The sequence below is a fragment of the Beauveria bassiana genome, assembly GCF_000280675.1.
Source record: "Beauveria bassiana ARSEF 2860 unplaced genomic scaffold BBA_S00012, whole genome shotgun sequence".
Classification (NCBI taxonomy): Eukaryota; Fungi; Ascomycota; class Sordariomycetes; order Hypocreales; family Cordycipitaceae; genus Beauveria; species Beauveria bassiana.
In genome coordinates, this window is record NW_007930847.1 from 212736 (window position 1) to 235518 (window position 22783).

Sequence of the window (22783 nt, forward strand, 5' to 3'; positions counted from 1 at the left end):
GTTGGCACCGCCACTGCATAAGTAGATACATTACGCAAGTGGCAAGGCGCATAAGTTGGAGCATAACACCAGATGAAGCAGGCTGTGTGTGTGTGGCATGCTACACACCCCCAAAGTCGTGAGAAAAAGAAGAAAGGATATCCCGCCTGACCTGACCTTGGGGCTTGCAGAGTAGTAGCACGGAAGCAAGCCCACCGAGAGCACTCAAAGGTGTGTGTGTGTATACTGTATAGGTGTGTACCTGTACAAGATGTGTGTGTGCACGTGTGTGTGTGCGTGCACATGTCACTCCTTCTGCCAGTTGAATGACGAGGGCCTTGGCCAACTCAATCTTTGGGGCCCAAGGGCCTAGGATTTGTAATTCATCGTAATTGGTGGCTGTCAGGTTGACCAGGTCTGGCCAGGGGTACTTTGAGTATACCCCATGAGAGATGAGGTGTGCATGGGACCATTCAATCAAAAACCTCTAGAAAAAACAATGCTTGTCTTTCCAATGATGTGTTGACACACACACACACAAGGGACAAGGGTGCGTAAAAGGTGTGCTTTTTCACCGCTCAGATCGGTGCAAATGTTTCGTTTCTGTGTGTCGAGATGAGGTAAAACACGATGAACATAGTGTGTGCAGTCTTTGCTTTTCGGTGCCAGGAACGGCCGTGGCTGCCAGACAGCAGCATGTGAGGCTGCGGTTCTGTGTGGCCTTTTCCAAAGCAGCCAGGCCCAGGCTTAACTTGTACGCTTTTTTTGTTTAGACAAGCTGTCAGCGACGACTTGACGACTTCGAAGGAGCAGCTTCTTTGAATGTCTCACCTTGTCGCTTTTGCGACGAGCCCTTGACCTCATACCAACCAGTAGCCTCTCTCTCTCTCATCTTGCTCTGGCCTCTGCTTTGCCCAGCCCGTCGTCCCAATAGGCTGCGGTTCATCAAGCGGCCCATCGCATCGCCCCCGCGGCCCATATAAAAAGCAGTTGTTCCAACTAGCTTCGCGCCATGCCGCTGGGGGGGGAGAAGGTCCCCGCCCAGGCCAACCCGTTGCCCTTCTTCGACTGTGATAATCCACCACACTGCGCGCCGTGTTGCATTTTTTGACTCAAAAGACTTACCTGATTCGGATCTATCGCGCAGGACTGTCTCGTCTGCGCGGCAGCAAAGTACTGTGTCTTGTCGGCCCCAGACGGAAAAGATTTCTTTGGTCGAGTCTGCGGCGACTTTTTTATTTGGAGAATTGATCTGCCAAATTGGATGGACCTTGGACGACTTTTATACAAGAATCTACAGTATCGCTTCTATCACTGTAAAAAGAAATGTAGAAAAGTAGAATAAAAATAAATAAAAATAAAAGACTTTGCTAGTCGCCACAAGCTTGGGCCACTACCAGCTGGCCTTGACATATCGGGTGCTGGACTCCAAGTTGTGTTGCTGTAGACGGCACTGCGCTACCCAACGCGGCAGGCGACCAGGCTCAAAGGGGAAACTCTGCAATAACTAATCCGTACAGAGTTATTGAGATGCATGCAGATCCTTAAAGAGAAGCCCAGTCTAAAAGCCTCGGCAACAACAAATATGTAGACTCCTGATGGCGTGACTACTATTTCAGGTTTTAAAAGCCTATTTACTACGGAGTAGGTACTTGCGGATTTTTGCCAATATTTGCAACATTACGACTTTGTAACCTGACAACGTAGCGAGGTCCCTTGAACAAGTTACTTGGTATTCGGACCTGGTGCAACGGCAAAGCGCCCGTAAAACTCGATAGTATGCGTTCGCATCGGCCCGTTATACGACGCGTTGTAATATGTGTGCTACCATGCGCGATAAATTGCACATCTTTGTATTTTGTGCTCAGAGTGAAACTCGGGGGACCGAACTGCCAAACGTTGTAGTTTGTCAGAGACGCTCGCCTACTCGGATTGCGGTCGGTGAGTGTGGCCAGGCTAGTTAGTTATTGGAGTACTCTCTGTAACTGTGTGGGACGTGAATAAGGTGGCTCGTGTTGCTCATCGATTCTTTTACCGTCGTGTCCTGGGCTAGCCGTCAACATCCTTGGCAATAACAATGCCCACGTATATTTTCCATTGTGATGCATCGCACAGTAACTGGGCTACCTACCATTGCACCATGAGAAGCTGAAAGCAAAGGCTGGAAATTATTAATCCCAGTCCAGCCTCGGCCCAATACTATACTTTTGAGGTGACTTTGATATTTAGGCTCTTTTGAACGCTTTTTCATTATCGTGTGCTGCAGTTTCCATCCGATCCTACCGAACTGTTATGGGTCTGTGTTGCCTTTTTTTTTTTTCTTTTTCTTTCTTCTTTTTTTTTTTTTTTGCAATACCGATGGCCATCAGTAAACTCGATGGAATGTGATTGATTGGAGTATCCGAGCGGCAGGCAATTAGAGAGCTGCATTAGGATTTGGAATCGCTGTGAGATTGATTGATCGCCAGGTTATTAGGTCCCGCAGCTATACGCCACTCCGCTCGGACTCCGTGGGGGCCTTTCTGGGGGGAGCGCCACTTGATCCCCCTTGTCAATTGTACTTTTCTTTTCTTTTTTTTTTTTTTTTTTGCTGGGACGGCATAATAAACTGGAGGATGATATCCCTACGCGGATCATTCAACCGTTTGTCACAACGTTGATGCGGCAGCGCGGTCGAGAACTTTAGTTGTCAGGCCATGGCCAAAAAGTCTGTCAAGATCCCTCCTCAGCATTTGCCGAACCGGAAGCGACCGGGAATTTTCAAAATCTGCCGCGAGTGGGAAATTATCAATTGAAATACATATTGTGCCTCGGCCTATATTTCCGCTGTGTTGTACGCGGCGCGTCATCGTGTGAACCCCCCCCCCCCCCCTCCAAGGCCGTGTTCTTCGCATCTGGAAAATCGAGCGAGAACTCGGCTCCCGAATACGCGCAGAGGGTAATAATAATTGCCCAACGTTTCTCAATTGTCCGCTTGCCAGTAACGAGTAATACATGTTTTCTCCGTCTTCAACCGGAAACGCTTGCATCTACGAAACCTGGAAGCAACGCGTCCGTAGGCCTTTCTTCACAATGACACCAATCTTAAACAGGCACCCGAGACCGAAAGGGGGTCAGACACCACGATGTAGGATCTTAGTATCCAAAGGGCTCATCATTCTCATCCGTGGTTCTGCACTCGTTTCCTTGTCGTGCTACCTAGTTACCCCATGTAGTCAGTCCCCCTTGTCCTTGTGCACAGGAGAGGCGAGACCTGCGACATGTCTAACACTGCACCAACAATGGGAATGAACTGTGAAAATGGTTCGCAGATGCCAACATGTTGCACGTCCAGCTTTTTTTTTTACCGCCACGGCAAGCCCGGTAAAGCACATTCGAGACCGTGGGGGGGGGGCTTGTTGACTTTGGTTCAAACTTCAAAAAGCAGGTGACTGAAAGTCGCGCGCACGCGGGCGCGACCAGGATCCAGGATGGATAGCAGCTTGTTCGTCGATGATTACTTTTTTTCCAGCAAAAAAAAAAACTGCCAAAGTAATTCTTGGGCCCAAGAGGCGCACCTCCCAGTATGCTATGGCGTCAACGTGGCGGCCGCTTCGCAGCCCCCCTTTGACTATCATCGTTTAAAACCGTCGTTTACTAGTAGAACACCTCCACATCATTACGAATACAAAGCAGACGTTGGCCGCACTCTTGGGACATTCTTTCCGGGCGTCGCTAAGGAATGGCCCACTTTGGACGGGATGTGACAGGATGGCTTGCTGGAATAGCTAGCATGTGTGTTGGAACAAGCCCCCCCCCGGGTGTGATTGCATTCTTGCCCGAGCCCGCCAGATTGGTTAAGCGCAACTCTTGTTTTACGGTAGCTGCGGTGAGGCGTCTTTTCCGTCCAAGCTTGTTTTCTACCATGTCGTGTGTGTGTGTGGCCTTTTCAAGTCGCTAAACCCTCATTGCCTCTCCAAGGCCAACAGGGCGCGATAAATGGTCATGGGCTTTTCATGTACTACGCAATTGCCGAGAAAATGATCCGTGTTCTGAACTCGTTTGATTATTTCCCCTCAGCCAACGCCAACTTGGGGTTGGCTGCTCGAGTGCCTGTCCAGCCCATCATGGCGTTGGGGTTCCTACCCTAGATAGGATGACTCTTCTTTTCGGGTTTTGCAACGAACGACAGTGGCAGCAGCATCTAATGTCTTGTTTCTGCTCCATAGATTGTACCGCAGCGGTGGTCTTTACGCATGCTACGGATTAGTTCTCGAATGGACCGCCAAAGTCCGTGGCTATTGTTGCTGTGTGGTCACATATGTCTCGAACGAGTAAACGTCCGCAAGCCACAACACGTTGGAATGAGTCGGTTGGGTGTCCTAAAGTCAATGACATCCAAGTCACTGGTCGTTCTTGTGCTAGTCTGACGTAGCCGTTTATCTTTTTTTTTAATGAAAATATCGGATCTCGTCGACGCAGAAGAAAGCCGGCAGCTGCTCCCAAGGTCCCTTAGACATTGTCGTAGATGCCTGTAACACCACCTAACCTTAATCAATGTTCATCTGAAGCGCAACGTTCCCGGCTTATTCTAGATTGACTTTCCAAGTGCTACAAAGCAAAGCCTTTTACAGCACACCGCGGCAGTTCCTTACCGTATGTCAAGAAGTACAAGTCTGAGGCGGCGCGGCCCCCTCTCCGCATGCAAATGCGAGCAATGCAAAATGGCCACGTAGTGTTGTCCCCCCCCCCAGCACCTTAAAAATCTCGTATCGAAGACAAGTTGCATGCTTTGCATAGCGAGTGCTAGGGTTACTGCAGCTCGTCTATTGAATATTCATGGGTGTACTGCTGGGATCGCCGAGGCCAGCTGGAGGATGACGAGTCCAAGCTCAGCATGCAGCCGGAACGGCAACCCGTAGTTAGGAGTTGCTCTACCAGCGCGTCGGGGGAGAGAGAAATAGTTAGTTTATGCTGCCAAGAACGAAGAATAGAATGGCAAAATCAGACCAGAATCCTCCCAGTCTCCCCCGTGGCCTCACAGTGTTGTCTCACTGTATCGATCAACATTCCTCCGCTATCCAATACTCCTCGCCTCCAGAGTATCGGAGGTATAGATCAGCTAAGTTCATGGTCACATACATGCGTCTGTCGCCCCCCAGCCTGTGATTTTGATGTCATGAGAAGATATTCTTCACGTCATGTGAGCACCACTCGTTTATGTTAGTTGGTGATCATCGCGAGTCCAGGCTCACGAATCTCGGACATGGACAGCACACGACTGCATTATTGTGCTATTCCCGGAATTTGTTCCAGCCAACACGTATCATCGTATGATATTGTCGTTTAAATTCGGCCCTTTTTAGTTCTTCCCGAGTCTCGAATGCTGGGGGGTTCATCCCAACTTTCTTTTGATATCGAAACGTTGAGTACACAAATACAATACAAAGTTACTTTCATGTCAGATATGCACCACAAACTCCAACCAGGCCGACGCCTCTTTGGCGCTAGGAATGCCAATGTCTCACCCAGGCCCTCCCACACGATGGCATGGCAAGAAAAGGTGGCCAGTGTGACAGACAAGGGCCCGCCAGAATACCTCATGACAGTCCATGGTTTTTTTCAAATCAGCTGTATCAATCTTCCAATCAATGCGGCCAGGGCCGGGATCCCTACCCGCTCTCTGGCAGCCCAACGATGTTGTTTGTGAGCCCAGCATATCCTCACTGCCTGCCCATGCTGCAGCAAGGAAGAAGTCTGTGGCACGGTACCACCACTCACCTGAATTAATCTTGGTTGCTATTCGATTGAGGCTTTTTTTCTTCACACACACACCCCTCGTCTCACCACCCCCGCGCCCCGTTCCGTCATACTGGTAACCAAAATGTAAAGTATTCGATATAACCCAGGTTCAAATCCAGGCTCTTTACGCACTGACCGACTGATAAGCAATGATAAACGGCCTTGCCGGTTGTCAATATGAGTGAGTGACAAGTCCATGTTGGATCCTGCTCATCGACTTCATCATACAATCCCTGCCGCAAGTGACACTTTGGCAAGGACAGTCTTGTCTAGGGCGCAAGTCAGATGGATTTGTCATAGAAACATATACGGAAATCTGCCACCACATGTACATTAATTCTGAGGCCACTTGAAAGCAAACAGATGTATAGCTTCCCGCTTATGACCCATCACACAAGGTGGGCTTATGCATGAAATCACACCTCGGGCGCTCGTTTGAGTTCGGTCAACCAAGAGGCGTCGCGCCGACTTTCCAGCCGCTGCCAAAAACGTGCCACCGAAAACGAATCTTGTCCAATAAGCTTTGCGAAAAAAAAAAATAATCGCCGTCATCTTCACAATGACAGACGAGGGAGCATTGGCATGATGTGGCTCGGCCGGGACCAGACCTCTGAGTTCCGACGACTGATCCTTCCTTCTCCCAGCCATTTACAGAATTCATGCATCAAATCAGGTCACCACCTAACTTCAAGGTCAGGCCGCTGGCTTTGGAGAGAGAGCGCGCGCGAGGGGGCACGAAAAAGAGGATTCGGCTGGCCCGGTGTGTGTCCCACGGTGGGAAAACTGAGACATCCCCACGGTCATGGCTTTACGCCCGCGTTCAAGGCAGCCTCGTAGCGAAGCTCGGACGCTTGGCTCTTTTTTTGATGCTGAGGAGACCTCTTCGGATGGCCAGATCTAATTGTTTTCTGTCTTTGCTAACCAGCGATGCAACATGGCCCCATCAACTTTCCTTCCCGTCAGGCGAAGGGCGGGAAAAAAAGCTCGACGGCCGCTAAAGTGATGCGGAAGCACCCGCGTCAGTTGTCTGGCCTCGCTAGTGGAGAATCTTGAGAAACATTCCGGATACTAGAGCCATGTTTTTTTCTCGAGAGTTGGAGCGGCGTCAGTTCGTCTCATCTCACTCTCATTGTTTGTATCCGATAAACTGCGGACGGGTGCAAAAGATCCTGGGGTGATCTCAACGCAGGTTTGTGATATTTGTGGATTAACAATAGCATGGGTTCAGTTTGACCCTTGGAGGATCATGTTTGGGGCAACTAACGAGGAGACAAGCCGCGGGACACTGCACGGCTGTGTAGACGACGCAAAGTAAGTCGCCGAGTTCAAGGAAACTTACAGCGACGAATACATGGTAACTCGTATAACAGCATGTAGTAGTTATGAACAATTCTACGCTGTCTCGTAACATAATGTTGCTTGCTTTCGTTGGCCATATAATACCGCCGCACAACCAGCATGAACACAAAATCACTGACCCCAAAGAGAGCAATCTACTATTTCAAGAGGCACAGTAAATTTAAATGCAGCAAATGGCTGTAAATCAGAAGAGAGAGCGAACTCCTCCTGCGTGTACTGCTCACACCGCAAAGCCGAATGGGAGTGCCATTGATATCAGTAGATTGCTCGACATGCGGGACCTTTTGAACTACGCCGGTACACAGAGATCTTGAAAGTTCCGACCCTTTTGTTTAGTTTTCTGGTAACATTGAATAGTATAAGTCTTCACTTGTGAAATGTGAAGCTCTAGACGCCCATGTTGACGGCAGAGAATTCTTCCCTATCCATGAACGACAAATGCTAGACAGTACGCGCCATCTGATCACTTTAGCCCGAGAATAGATGCCTCAAGAATACAAACAATTCAAACAGTTACGAATCCTATGCACTATTTCTCCTAACCTCAATTCTTTATGCACTTCCATTAGACCACTCACGAGCATTGGCAATCGCTCGTTGGCCTCTACAAGCTTCAAGAAGACTTTCCTCCCAGCTTCGAGTAGTTGGTGGGATCAGGTATCAAGATAATGCTTTGGAAACTGTCATAACCAACGTGAGTTTCTTTGACGATTTATGGAATGTGTACTCGACACAGTCGAAGCGTAGCCTCTGGTGATCACCGGCAGTGTAGGCAAACGGAACACTGGAGCGCCAGACGTTTAATCTCGAAGTGACTAACGGACGGCTCAATAGATTCGCTTGCCGATATCTGAAGTTTGACGTTGAAACACTTCTGTCAAATTATCGCTCAAACACCTACCTGCAGCGTCCACAGACATCGTTGCAGACTTTGCCCACGGCATTATCTTCAGAGCTCAGCCATGATGTTGTAATCTAAACCAATCAATAACAGCATTTCTAATCAGTCATGTGATAACCAGAAGGCTTTAAGTACCAGATACAGTCTATCTACACTATTATCGGTGCCAATACCGCTCTGTATTCGGCGCGATGCCTCTCAGTATGCTATCCAGCCCCAGCCACGCCCTACTGGCCAAGCTTCTCGGCCAAGGCTAGGGTATTGAAAGCCAGTCCGGGGTATGTGACATTCCAGAGGGAGTACAGGCTTGCAAAAGACTGAGATGCACACGTTGAAGGGTATCAGGAAGCCGCGCATCAAGCAACAGCGGACCATTATACGTACCCGGCTTCTACAATACCTAAGCAAAGGCAACTACCAAGAGTAGATGGTAAAGTACTTTTAACAACATGCGCCGGCTAATCCCGTTTCTACCTCATCCCATTCGGCTTGTGGCGTTACGCGGCTGCCTGAGCTTGATGCATCTAGACATGATCTTCGCGGGGAAGCACCGGAAGGCGCTGCTACTGCACTGCGCGCAAAACTACCCCACGGATCATCATAGCTTAATCGTAAGTCGCGAACCGCCATGTTGAAGTGGCGGACGAACTCGGAAAAAGGAACTCCAACTTGGAGAGCAGAACCATCAAGACCAAGCGAAAACACAGACCTGATGCAAGAGGCAGCTATGCAACATGTTTTCAGAAAGGAGAATATGGCGCTGTTTATTGAGCTCGTCTTCAATTTGTAGGGGAAAATTCCCTGCAGACTCATGAGAATTGCTCGGGACTGTTCGGCGGAGGGTTAGTTCATGCGAACAGTCACGAGGCCCAGTCCGCTGCGCAGTAATTTTCAGGCACCGTGGACATCAGAAGTACAGAGAAGATGACGAAAAGTCACCTTCATGAAAATAAAACAAAACGAGCGCCCGTTGGACGAGAAACAAAGCGAACTAGTCGCTGGGTTGCTGGGACGCCTCACCTGATGATAGACCCGACAGCCGCTAAATTCTCCAAGTCCTTGAACTTACACCAGAAATAGCTTAATCGAACTTGCCTGCAATGGGAATAAACGAGGCGCCGGCGTACACCCTTATTTTCTTGTAAATAAGGTTTAACGTATTCAGCTGCGGAGTTAGCTTGAGTTTGGCGCAAGTATATCGAGGGGTGGCAAGTAAAAGTATCGTATATATGGAGCTTCAGGTCCTCACTTAAACGTGAATATTCTCAGCAATGCGCTCCACGGCTAGAACTTTTACTTTCAAAAATCGTATCTCTTTACTCGCACAACACGCACGCAACATGTCTGCCGAACCACAGGAGACCAAGGCCGCTCCGCCAGCCGGCGCGCAGCTCTTTGACAATATTGCCCAGTCGTACGAGCACTCGACCGGAGGCAGCACCCGCGCCATTGCGCGCCAAATTCTCGAGCTCGAGTCTCTCCGGAACCTTTTCGACGCGCCGCACGACGCCGTCGTCCTCGACAATGCCTGCGGCACGGGCATCGTGGCCGAGGAAATCATCAACCGTTGCCGTCGGCAGAGCTCCGGCGGGGTCGGCGGGGTCGGCGGGGTCGTGCCCGAGATCCGCGCCGCCGACCCGGTCGAAAAGATGGTCGCCGCGTGCGCCGCAAAATTCTCCTCCCTCGGCGTGACTGACCGCTGCTCGGCGGCCGTCATGCCGGGTGAGAGGCTCACGTTTGCCGACGGCACGTTTTCGCACAGCATCACCAACATGGGCCTCATGTTCTACACAGACGCCGCGGTGGGTGCGCGCGAGCTGCACCGCACGCTCAGACCGGGCGGCGTCGCCGTCGTCACGACATGGGCGCAGCTCGGTCAAGTCGACGATATTCTGTATCCGGCGCAACAAAGGGCGCGGCCCGGCGCCGAGCTAATTAAGATGCCGATCGAGCCGCGGTGGTTTGATCCCGCGCAAGTCGAGGCGTGCTTGCGCAATGACGGTGGGTTTGCAGACGTCAAGGTTGAGCTGCGCAAGGCGTACTATGCAGCGCCCACTGCCGACGACCTCGGTGACCAGCTGCTGGAGCTGTTTGGCATGTTCTCCAAGACATGGACCGAGGAGGAAAAAGCATCATTCGGCCAGGCTGTGCGGTCCTTGACGCCGACTGTCACAGTGCCGTGTACACAGGTCGATGGAAGTAGTGGATACGGTGTACCGGTGACGGCGATTGTGGTCATTTGCACGAAGTAAGAGACTCTGCGGCCGAGATCATCTTGGAAGATCACTCCGCAATCCAGTTCCGAGAGGCAACGCTTTCCCTTTCATGCACGGATGCTAGTCATGTTCTCGCGATCTTGAGCACGTTTGTCTTAAATAGTTAGGCTCGCAGTAGGTAGGATTTCGTCCTCGCTGATTGTTATCTCCATTTAGTACGTGGCCGCTCATAAGTCGTGTATTCATAAATTTCCAACTCTATATCTGGTTATGCTATTGTCAGGTTGTTTCCCGTCAGTGCCTCCGGTACTGTAGACCCAATTAGTATACACAGCGATGCTGTTTTCCATAATCCTATTTCAAGTTAAAGAGTGCCATCTTTGATAATTTTGAGAGAGTCCAGCTGCCAATATCCATGGCCGCCACGTCTGATAATCTCACCAGCCTGTGAGAAAAAAGAGTCCATGCGTAGGGCTACAGGGCGAAGAAGTAGCTTTCCGACATAGTATTGCGTAGCTGCCAAACGCTGCAACGACTGATGAAAGCTCAGAAGAACATGATGAGCCACTCTGATATCGTCTGGGCCGGAGGCGACGATGAAAAGATGTATCATGAAGTTGCCGCACAGTATGAGTTGAGACCGTCCCACTGGAATGTGTTAGAAGTCTTAATGGCCTAAAAGGTATTACAGCAACTTACGCCGGCCCCAGAAACCTTGCAAGTCCCCCTCTGTGACCTCGTCCATAAAGGTTGCGAATTGTTGCATTTCGTAGACCGCTTCATGAAAATTCCTGCGTAGGCTCGAATTTGGGTCTGCTCTGGCTGCTTTTGTGGCAGGGGAAAGGATCGCTCGAAATAGTAAAACTTTGGCAGCGTGGTACATCAAGTGCAATGGGCCTTTTATGCGAGTTAGTCCGGGTAACACAGGTGCGGTCTGCCATAGAGAGAAGCATACAGTTGTTATGGATAGCGGGAGCTGAGTTTATCCGTCTTGTGGACAAGCACTGCGGAAGCAGAGCAGGCCACTCATGGAGCTTTTCTTTCTGGGCTGCCAGTGTGTGAAAAACATGGTCAGGGCCATGAGGATACCGCGCGCTTGGATTAACAAGACTACCAAAATGTTAGCTGATATCACATGTTTCGTACAGGTAGAAACTCACAAGCTGCAATCAATGATTTCGCGCACAATTCTGGTGATGCGAACCATCTCCAAGAATCGTTGACCAACAGCTACCTGGAACACTGATGAGTCTGGATCGACCATATGCTTCAAATCCTCCGGTACGTCTTCGTCGAAGCGAACGTCCTCCAGGTCAGGCGGTGTTGTGTCAAATGATTCACGATATATGTGAGGCGGATTACCATGACAGATGGAAGTCCAGCAATCAGCCATGTAAATAGCCCACCACAACTTTTTGCGCAGTTTTTTCTCCCATGATTCTATGTTCCAGTTCGACGGATCTTGGTGTAGGCCGCTCATCTGCGCGTTGGAGACAGCTTGGGCTGCGAGGATCCAGATACTGGGCGTTTCTACTGTATCGGTCCAAGGCGGGGCCATGTGAATCAAAAGCAGGCATGCTTGCAGATTGGCGAGATTGGGATTTTCAAGCTCACAACGCAAGGAGCTCTGTGCTTGAGTATGCAACTCGTGTTGCTCCCAGGGACAGGGGCCCTTGAGCGACGGGTCTCTATTCCAGAATACCGTGGCCAAGGCGTAAACAGCGCCGCGAAGCGATGCTGGGATCTTTTCCTTGCTCGAGTTGTATAGACGTAGGAACCGAACCTTGGAAACGACCGGGTACACTGGATGAACGTATTTGAAGTATAGACGAACAAGGTTCGGTCCATACGGATAGACTCTTGATTCAATGGCCAAGGATGCTTCCCGTTTTGGGCGATTGGTATATTCGGGTACTTCATTCTCTAAGAGCAGAAAATGGACAGGGGGGTCGTTCAATTGTGAGCTGCCTGGGTAAACCTGCAGGTAGTCGGCGTCAATCTCGTCGATCTCGCTGACAATCATGTAGCGAAACGAGTCAAGAACATGGGTATCTTGCTCTGCAGCTGGCCCCATGTAGTTGGCAGTTTTGTTCACGTTATCCTCGAGGGTATGAATACGCCCAGGGCCATTCGTGGGCCAGATGCCCATGCCCTCAGCGCTGCCCTTGGTAAATGTAGTAATGGTGGCTGCAGAGGGGAGCTTGACTGCGCTCGGGCGGTCCTTGTCAGTGAATGCGGGAGGAAGGGATGCTTGAGAAGAAGGATGAGGACTGTCTTGGGCTGGGGTTCTGGCTGCGGACTGCTGCGACGCGACATTGATTGGAGAGAAGGCGTGGTGGGAGGAACCAGGACTGTCGTGCGAAGGCGTCGGCCATGAGGTTACAGGCGGGCGTGAGGCACCGTTGGGAAAGAGGTCTGGGCGACTATGGCGGATTGAGTCTGCAGGGGATGAGATGGAGACTGAGTGAGGTGACGCAGCATCTGGCGAGGCGTGATCACCGTCTGCAGTGGCACCGGCGTCCTTGTCGGCCAGTGTGCCGGAAGACAAGCAGGGGATGCCTCGTGTCTCACAAAAGCGACCTGCATGAGCAAATGAGATTAGCCATGTGACGGAACATGGTGAAGGGAGCTAGCGCGATACGAAGTATGTCGCGCGCGACGAAGCATGATAAGCGAAGCGGAGAGCAAGCTATGAGAGACTTACATGGTGGCTGGTCAGTAATGACGCAGGCAGTCTTGCGTCGGCGGCAGGCATCGCAGGGACGATTCTTTCGGCTCCTGCGCTCACGCGCCTGGCCGAAGCTACTCTGTATAGTAAACTTGCGGCGGCGAGCTATGGAAGCTGAGGCTGCATCAGCCGGCGAAGGCCCGCCGGGCTCGGGGACGTCAGCGGGAGGACTATGCATGTTGAGATGCAGTTTGCTGCCGAAACAAGAGTGTAGGACGGGCACGGACGCAACCCCGGACAATGCAGGCGGGCAATGGGGCAGAAAAGAGAAATCGGCCAACAAGGTTAGGCGAAGGATTCCAAGGGCGTGGTGCAGATGAGGCAGCGGGTGTGAAGGAAGCCAAGATGCAGCGGCGAGGGGAAAAAAGTTGGCCGAAGATTGAGGAGTGGAGGCTTGAGGGGGGAAAGACGAGACGGCCAGGCCGGCTAACGCAAGACCTGCAGCCGGTTGGTGTGGTCACGCTAGCACGAGTAGTGTGGCGGCGGATCCCAAGGGGACTGGCTAACTGGTTATAGCCTGTTGAACAAAGGTCGGCACTGGCTCACAGCCTAGTAGACAAGCAGGTTAGTGAGATGGATCAGCGGGTAGGTATTATTATTAGTAGCGGACACGAATCATTGGCAGCGCGGGATGTAGCGACATGACAAGACCTGTCTGACCACAAGTAACAAAGATAATGTTTTTCAACCAGGATTGAGGCCTTTTTTTTTTCACTGGGAATTTGTCTGGCATTGCGGGCTCTGCTTTGTCATCATTTATCCCTTGATATCCGTGGATCCCAGCACAGTGCCTGTTGAGCCAATCTGCTTTAGCAGCTTTGCCAACTGTACCTAAATGCGGATACATTGAGGTACCGGCGGTTACTCACAAATTTCGCCGCTACCAAGGTACCTACTCGGATCCATTGGGCTGCATCACCCAAGCTCTCCAGCCAGTGCAGCTCTACCCGTCCCCGTTGGCAGCCGTTTGCAACCGACAACGCCAAGATGCAGCCGTCGTGGGTTCAACAACTTCAAATCAATATTTGTTGACCAACAACAAAGTCTCCAATAAAGCCAACTCCTCACTCGGCAGATAAATCTGCCTGTTGTGCCTCACCAGCAATCTGGCCCATTCTGCACAAGGATGGTCTCATTTTGACACCTGTGGGTACGGTGATCACAGCTATGCACATAGAGTTGGCCGACGATGCCACCCAACGGGACAGCAAGCCTCAAGCGCTGACCACGTCTCACGACGCCATCTCCACACGACTACAATAATCGAGTGTGAGTGCGGGGATTGTCCTTGCCTGGACCCGAAAAGGTACTTCGGCTTCGACTATTTGTTTGGATAGACCCCGAGAGCGCTTCCTCACCAAATGTCGAACTACCGCAACATGTCACCCTTACAACTCGTCCGTCATATGCAACAGGGTGAAAGCCAGAACTGATCTTTCTTTTAACATCTGACGGTTTGACCAACTCTCAAAATTTACCAATTCCGTTTCTAAACTTCTGCATAAGCCACCCGTCTTCGCATCTCTTTGGTTTCTGCTTCAGATCCCGTCTCCGTTTGACGACCGACAGTTCGGCGTTCTTCATTCTTGTCCTCTTCCTGAATAAAGTTCGCCACTATCCGCTCCGATTCCGCCAAGCTTACATCCCACCGGTCGCTGTAGTACTGTTGCAGTTCTGCAGCTGACATTTCGTTCTTGACAAACTCATCGACGACGCGCACCGGGAAAATAGCATGTAGCGCCACGAATACAAGAGCGCTCGAAAAAAATCCATACAGATAGTTTGTCATGTACAGCTCTCGAATGCTGTCCGGCACATTGACCGAGCTATTGACTGAGGTCACAAATCCTGGCACACACGGGCCTACGCCGATAGCCCACTGTTCGACATCGCATCAGCTACTGGTAGTCATATTACCGACTTGACGACGATACTTACGGATACGGGTGCTCTCCAGTTGATGCCTCTGCTATACCAGTACTTGCTTGACGAGTTGCCCCGGAACAGGTCGTCGACATCCAATTTCTGCCGGTGCACCACATAATAGCTCGCCACCATCATGCCTGTCATGGGCGCCAGAAAAACGCCATAGCCCGACATGACTGAGATGAAGACTGTCGCCGTGTCTACCATTCGCCATGGATTCACAATTGGACTCAGTATCGCAGTGATGTAAGCACCTCGGCGAATATTGAGATATCGCGGAAAGACGGCCGCCAGATCAATACCACCTGCCAACGCATTGCCGAGTACATTGCTTCCCAGCTGGGAAAATGTCAAAGCCAGTCCCGAAAAGAAGACGCCAGCGCGAGCTGCCGGCGTAGGATTCTTGCGGACAAGACGCGCCAGAAGTCCCGGAAGATACCAGTGCTCCTTGCCGAGGCGATCCTGCGTGGCGGCTACGACCAAGATGCCAACGATGGAAGTGCCAATACTATAGATTGGGTACGCAATAACCTGGCCCCATTTTGCGTCTCGAGATGAGCGAGCCAGACGTGTGTAATCGTTTTGGTTGAGGATTCCGGCTGCTATCGAACCGACAGTTGCAACAATGCCAGAAACCATGACCCACGCAGTGCTGTTGGGGCCGCTAGGAGGATTTGGCTTGTCTTCTGTGATTGTACTTCCGAATCCACTCGGTCCCATTGTCGACAGGGCCCAGATCAAAAGTGTAATGTAGAAGACGAGCGCGACGAGGGATGTGCTGTTCAAAAACCACTGCAGTCGGTGTGGCCGAATCCAAATGAACGGGAGACTGATGACGAAGAAAATTACATAGGACATGAAGCGTGCTGTCGTCAAATGAGAACCGGTCGGCATGGTATTGTGCACGTGTTGATCGACTTTGGGGTCCAATGCCAGGACAATCAGATGAAAGCACTGTCCGCCTGTCCAGGATTGAGAAGCGTACCTGCTGCCAGGTTAGTGGGTGTTAGTGACCTCATCGGGAAGGAAACTGACCAAACTATTGTACCAGTTAGCAAGAAAACATGACCGCAGAAAAGGTCACATACCTATTGAAAGGAATATACGGTTCCAAATGGTGAACTGGGAACCCCACATACCCCAGATCGATCTACTGATGACGGGAAACCCAACTGTATGGGCGTTAGCACAAGGCGCCTTCACGCGGGGCTGCGGTTTTCCTCACTGTGATATCGAGATCCTGCTATGGAATTGGCAAGAACTGCAGCCAAAGCGATCAAATTGCCAACGACGATGCCTACATTGCGTTGGGTCAGGAATCGAGTGGGCGAAGCCAAATGTCGGAGGAATACGCACAGATGACGGCTTGCCACCAAGAAAGGCCCAGTGGAATGAGGGCACTTCCGGTGATGAAGGTCGTTGTATTGCAGTTGATGACAAGCCCTGACAGGAGAACAGTTAGCATTCTACCGAAGGCGCTGCCGCTTTTGCGAAGACCGTACAAAAATCATGATAGGATCTGAGTGTCCATGTTCGCCTTTCCTTCTCGACGGGGCGAACATCATCATTCTGGGGGATTCGCACTGTCAGCAGACTAGACCTCGGCCGGCATCAAATCCGACTACTCACAATCCATTTTGACACTGACGATAGCTCGGCAGCACTCATGAGTGCAGATAGTCGCTCTGTGAAGCGACGAGGGCGACATGGCCCTCCAAGGGGGTGGGCTGGCGACATGGCCGGCTGCCTCTCGCTATATCAATGTCGTGGCAGATTGCGTCTTGCTTGTGTAACACAACAAGAAACATGCATGAGCAAACACGACCTGCGCGGGGATCCTCTGCGAGGGAACTTTTTGTTCCCTGCAGATGTAGAGCCAATTTGGACTAACGGAGACGAAGCATCCCGATTGGTGCTCAAAGTGGCTGAGGTCTTAAAGCCATGCAACTTTGCGATGCAAAGCTAGTCGCAAGGCCCGATCTGATGCGTTCGAATTGCTCTCTGAATCTTTTCTTCAATGTCAAGATTGCAGCAGCAGGCGTTGTGATAGCAAAAGTACGTTGAGTGTATCGCAGTCGAAGAAAAAGCTAGCCGGCCTGCGACTCAGCCAATCTCCACCCGCCAATTCATTGGCTTGGGACGGGCGCGGGGGCACGCTAATTGTACTGACAAGCAGGCCAATATTTAGGGATTGGCTAGCCATTTGAAGTAGCTGAAGATCTGATTGCTCAGCCTTCTTGCTCAGCCCTTTTTAACCTGCCCGTCTGGAAGAATTGGTCTAGCTGAAAGCTGCGACAGCGCTGATCTCTCCACTGCTGCGTGCTGGCTGCTTGTGTTTGAGCTTCAAAAGATACTTGGTCACTTCATTTTGAGACAGGCGCAGATGCGCCCTGAAATTGTGCAGCGGCACTGCCGGTGCCTGGAGCTAGTCAATAGGCAATATTTACAAACAAGACTTCTTCTCGGGCTCCGGAATAGGGAGCGTAGGATTGCCGGCAGGAGAAGCCGAGACATCAGAGTTTCATTGTTTTTTTTCTGGAACCTGTAAGCACTGCCCCTTTCACAGAGACAAAAAATTGCCAAAAGGCCTGCGCAGACTCCGTAGTCATAACAGAGTATTAATTATTAGGCGCGCGAACTGGCCTGTGTTGCGCCTAATCATTACGCTCTTTCATCTCGGACCTTGAAGCCTTGACAAAAGGCAGTGTAACGGCTACTAGTGTCTTGTCATGTAGATAGGGCTTAGCACATTGAGATACAAGAGAAAGGACAAATGATGCATGTTCTTGCCCGCGAAAGTTGCAAAAGCGGCGCCAAGTTGTGTATTTTGTTGAGCGGCTCGTCGCTCGGCTCCCCTGCAAATAGTGGAATAATAAAAGGGAGCAGAAAATTCATTGCCTATGTCCTCATTTTTCATTATTATTGCTTACTTTTTACAGAATATCCGCAATCTCATTTTGCACTCAGGGATAACCCTTGATGGGGCCTGTGAGTGCTGTATCCGTCCAAAAGTCAGTTCATCGCGATTCGCCAGCAGCCGCCCGATAGCGCATTCTCCCAACTGAAGCTTGCTCATCATACCATGAACAATCCTCATCTCATGTGAGTGGGCAAGTATGGTTTGTAGGTCAAAATTCAACTGCACTGGTCGACATGGTTAGCCTAAAACAAGAATCTCGACTGGCCTGTCTGTCCATCCGCGTTTGCAGTCTCCCAGCCGATTGCCAATCCGGCCGCTGACTACTGAGTATTTGTAGGTGGGTAATCAGTGTGTCTCTCCCTTGAGAACCCCGCTCCATGTCAAGGTACCAATAAGACGCTGTGCAGAGCTCTCTGGTACTCGAAAATTAGTTATACATGCGAATCTGGACTACCTAGTTAGTGCAGCTGGCGATAAATAGTTACCCGGAACGGTGACCCGGCCGTGGGAGCGGCTGACGCAGCAATGGTTCATCTATGATGTACGGAGTAGGCAGGGCAATGTTTACGCATGAGTAGTTAGACTCGGATACAATTCTCGGCGACGGAGGGCCGTGTGAGTTCCTGTCTACTTGCAATGAATCCTGGCTCTGAGCCTCATTTCTGTGTCATCCACGTCGACAGTCGCGAGGATCTGCTCACTCGCTCACTCACACAGTCGGTGCTAACGCCATCTCCGAGACTGGCAACGCAAGACGCTTTGTTTTCTTTAGCAGCAGCCACCAGCGCCACGCTTTGTAATTATCACGGACCTATATCTTGCGTGCTCCGAGATCGTATGGCTTAGAAATACCGATTGTGAATCTTTTGTCGTTTTGGCTCTGGCGCACGCAACAAGGGTGCAGAGCCGCACCGAGCTCCGTCCTAGCTGAGGCGCCGAGCGAGGAACCTCATTCGCTGGACTGCCCATCGGCTACCCCACTTAGTCCGAAGCCGAAGCCGAGACCCATGGTTGCCTTGCACGCTTTTGAGTGATGGTGACTCGAAAGGTGAGAGAGCGTGGCTTGATTTGAGGCCGAGAGAACCTGTATAGGTGGTGAATGACGGCTTACCGAGTGAGTCGCAGGACCGATGACAAAGTTTTTGTGGCCGAAGGGCGCGTTGCTGGAGATGCGGATCGCTGCCGAGACGGTCAAGGAAAACGTTTATATTTAAAGCACGGCCATTCTCGACAAATCTGGGCTTGTGGAAGATGGTAAATCAAGTCATTCAATCAATTCATTCAACTGAATACAGAAAAACAGCTTTTGACAAGCTCGCAAAGCCATCACAATACACTTTCCACTCAAGCTCCCCGAAATACAAACCACCAAAAAAAAGAATCATGCCATTCTTCAAAAGGTCGAAAAAGGCAGACTTGGGGTCGACAGCCTCCGAAGTCACCCTCGTCGACCCGGCTGCCTGCCAGGCAGCCGCCAGAGGGATGTCGCAGGCCGTCAAGTCCAAGACGAAGCACCCCAAGCAGAAGCCTCTTACATCTGAATTGGACAAGTGGAACACCATAGAAGCCAGGTTAGGTGAGATGATCAGTGCGCAGTCAATCGTGTTTCAAACTAGCTAACGCTTTCAACCACAGCATATATTATCAACAAGTGAGAGATGGCCAGCGGTTTGGGCGGATGGCGTTTTAGAACAAGATACCACGACATGAATTCACGATGCGATGGACATTCGGTTTCCGTTTTAAATTACTTGCAATTTTTCTCTACAAGTATTGTTTAATTCAATGCAGAATTTTTTCATTTTTTTCCCTCCTCGTCCTTGTTTTTTACTGTGACAATTACCTGCCCAGCCCTATCTATCACCACGAACACGCATCGGCCCAAGTTACCCACTCCACATTCGGACTCCGATCATGTATTGAGTCGTGAATTAAGCTCGGCGGGCGTTATAACTTCCGACCCTCCACAACGCGCAAACACTGGCGTAGACCTACGCAGGCTTTCGCCACCTCATTTGCGCGTTCACTAAAGAAACCCAAAATACGGCGACCTGTTTTACCAACTGAGAAAGGCTGGCGCCAACCTCAGGTCTAGGGTGACTACTTACTGAGTCACATCACGTGAAGCCAAAAGTACCGACGCTACCCCACCCCAAGAATCGAAAGCGAGATACGATATCGTCATACGGCAAGGCTTGCTGATGGGCATTGTCGTTAGGACAATCTCACGGTTAAGGCGATGCATATCATTTTGGTTTGAAAATTTTGGGCGCTCATTTTCACTGAAGTTGCAATAGTCACACAGACACTCGTGCGCTCATAGAGCCCCCCCCCCCCCCCCCCCCCCCCCCCCTCCCTCCCCCCCCGCCATTGAATCCTCTCACTCCCCTCAAGTGTGTGCGCTGGCGTTCCTTTAGGGTGCTGTGGCACGCCTCGCTCGCGCTGTCGGCCATGCAGCGGCGCGACATGATCCACGACAAGACGGCACTTGTGCACCAGACGCGCTAGGACCACTACAAGTTTGAGCGCGAGTCGAGGACAAAATAAAAGTAGTATCACGGTGCCGTTTGCGCCGCGGCAGGCATCAAGACGCTCTTCAAGTGCCTGCGCGACGTCATCTGACACTGGCTGGTGCACATGGTTACTATGAGCTGGTAGCAGGCTACCAGACGTACGCAATGTACAAAATATATCAAGATGCTTTCCAGGATACCAATACATGAATTACGAAGAACATGTTCAAATCACAATCAAGATGCAGCGCGGTTTGACGATTCACAGATTGATTTTCATTTGTTAATCGAGTTGAACATCGCAGTAGGTAGCGACAGTGAAATGCAAAGGTACGAAAAGGAGCGAAATCTCGTGTTCTCGTCTTCACTCTGTGTCCTATTCATGTCTGGCTAGCTACTTGAGCTTAGAGCTCGTTTTCCTTCTTGCGGATGTCAAAGACCTTGAGAGCCTCTTCAGCAGCCTTGAGGCCAGAGAGGGCCATGGCACCAAAAGTAGGACCTACACCGCATGTTAGCCGTCGATTTCCAATAATGAAAAAAAAAAAAAACAAAAAAAAAAAAAAAAAAAGGTGTACTGCGCATCAGCCAGGCCACGTACCCATGCGATTGGCGCCGTCAACCTCGGATAGTTCCATGCCGCCGACAATCAAGCCGGGCACAATTTCGCGGGTGCCCTTGACGATGGCGTCCTCGGCCGTGTTCATGTCGAGGCCGCGCATACCGCCGAGCTTCTCGATGCGCTGCATGCTGACGAGGCGCTTGACGCAAAAGGCGCCCATGGGCCCGTCGTGGCCGGTGGTGGAGATGATGAGGGGCGCGTTGATGGTGTTGGGGTCCATGCAGGACTGGTTGTCGTGGTGCATGGAGACGAGCGTCCAATTGGTCACGACGCCGGCGATGCGGACGCCCTCGTCGCCGTCGCGGCCGGCGCGCGTGATGAGGTCCTCGACGCAGGTGGCGTTGAAGAGCTTAATGTTGGGCATCTGCAGCACCTTGGACATGATGGTCGAGGTGAAGAGCGCCGCGTGGCGCACGACGACGTAGGCGCCCTCGTCCTCATAGGGCACGCCGACCTCGCGCAGGAAGACGTCGGCGGGCTTGCGCATCACCATGGCGGAGAAGAGCTGGCCGCCGAGCCAGGCGCCGCCGCCGGGGCTCACCGACGCCTCGATGATGGCAATCTTGAGGTCGGGCCGCTTCTTGCCGAGCACGTAGGCGGCGGACAGGCCGCAGGAGCCGGCGCCGATGATGACAATGTCCGACTCGGCGTACGTGTCGAGGTCCTGGAAGTAGCGGCGCGTCATGGCCCGCGAGACCTGCGACTCGCGGATGGGCGCAAACTGAAAGTTGTCCCACTGTCCCAGCATGTCGTCAATGGCGACGCCGCTGGTGTCGGGGAAGCCGGGCTTGGCGACGGCGTGGCCGTTGCCGTTGGACACCTTGGACACGGGCACGGCGGCGTGCTGAGGGGGGGACAGGGCAGCAGGAGGGCTCATTTTGCAAGATTTTTTTGGGAGGGAGTTTAACGGTGATACCTGCGACGGTTAGGATAACCACGTCCTGGACGTCTTGGGGGGGACAAGGGGAGGAGGCATGATCCTTTCGCTGGTATTATCCAGATCAAGTTGAGGGCCGTGTAATCTCAGCCACACCCGCCTCTGCGACCTGCTTCCCTGGGCGCGCCGTGAGAGCGACGCTGGGAAACAGAAACGTAGAGACAGACAGGCACCGGCTCATGCTGCAACACTTTACCTGAAGAGGAAAATCTTGATCTCAAGTCTGGATAGAGTACCACCGAGAGGCCGCCATGATGAGGGCCATTGTCCCGGACGGGGAGGGTATCAAATACCAAAAAGGCTGTTTTTTTGTATCTGCGTGTCGTGTAGAGACGTTAGCCATCTATTGCTTTTACCTGTCGCATACCTGCCTCAACCACCAAGATGTGTACGAACTTGTTGAATGGTTTCGAGTGTTTTTAGTCTTATTATACTGATGACAATGTAAGGAAGCAAGGAAGCAAGAGAGTAAAAAAAGGGCAGGACGGCAATGCGTCTTTTTTATATCAATGCTCCTCTTTTTGCACGCGTCTCTTTATTGGATAGTCAAACCACCCCGCCGGATCAATGGCATGTCATATCAAGGAACAAGCCCTCCGATGAGGGGTTTTGGGAGGGGCCAGAACCGGCCAAGCAACTCCACACTACACACTCGGGTGAGGGAGGGATTTGATTGCCAATGCATTGCTAATAACATGGTTTGTGGGACTGGGCAGGGCCGAAAGCTTGATTTACTGCTAGAGGAGCAGCTAAATATGCGTTGGAGCTCTGCGATAAAAGGTTCCCAACCTACGCGGTGAGAGACATGTTGAGATGAAGCTAAATGAATGAAATCAGGCTAACAGCGGCGCCGTTGTTAGCGCTAATCTGCGAGTTTTACCACTACAAGGCGAGTCTTTGCTGG

The 22783-nt window shown here is 51.4% G+C and overlaps 5 protein-coding genes across 5 annotated transcripts; 2 read left to right on the top strand and 3 right to left on the bottom strand.

Annotated features, from left to right (window-relative positions):
* Positions 1-9360: 9360 nt before the first annotated feature.
* Positions 9361-10272, top strand: BBA_04960 (Methyltransferase type 11; the record flags this gene model as incomplete). Its single annotated transcript, XM_008600057.1, has 1 exon — positions 9361-10272. One exon carries the CDS (start codon positions 9361-9363, stop codon positions 10270-10272), a length of 912 nt encoding a protein of 303 aa, XP_008598279.1.
* Positions 10273-10600: 328 nt separating this feature from the next.
* Positions 10601-13142, bottom strand: BBA_04961 (Putative Zn(II)2Cys6 transcription factor; the record flags this gene model as incomplete). The annotated part of the gene is made up of 5 exons (XM_008600058.1): positions 10601-10884; positions 10936-11133; positions 11192-11346; positions 11397-12816; positions 12941-13142. 5 exons carry the CDS (start codon positions 13140-13142, stop codon positions 10601-10603), a joined length of 2259 nt encoding a protein of 752 aa, XP_008598280.1.
* A 1311-nt stretch (positions 13143-14453) lies between these two features.
* BBA_04962 (NCS1 nucleoside transporter family protein) lies at positions 14454-16558 on the bottom strand (the record flags this gene model as incomplete). Its single annotated transcript, XM_008600059.1, has 7 exons — positions 14454-14843; positions 14903-15852; positions 15979-16062; positions 16116-16187; positions 16247-16333; positions 16393-16459; positions 16520-16558. 7 exons carry the CDS (start codon positions 16556-16558, stop codon positions 14454-14456), a joined length of 1689 nt encoding a protein of 562 aa, XP_008598281.1.
* A 2635-nt stretch (positions 16559-19193) lies between these two features.
* BBA_04963 (uncharacterized protein) lies at positions 19194-19465 on the top strand (the record flags this gene model as incomplete). The annotated part of the gene is made up of 2 exons (XM_008600060.1): positions 19194-19386; positions 19446-19465. 2 exons carry the CDS (start codon positions 19194-19196, stop codon positions 19463-19465), a joined length of 213 nt encoding a protein of 70 aa, XP_008598282.1.
* Positions 19466-20727: 1262 nt separating this feature from the next.
* On the bottom strand, positions 20728-21819 carry BBA_04964 (mitochondrial thiazole biosynthetic enzyme; the record flags this gene model as incomplete). Its single annotated transcript, XM_008600061.1, has 2 exons — positions 20728-20822; positions 20922-21819. The coding sequence occupies 2 exons, from the start codon at positions 21817-21819 to the stop codon at positions 20728-20730; spliced, it is 993 nt and encodes a 330-aa protein (XP_008598283.1).
* Positions 21820-22783: the final 964 nt, after the last annotated feature.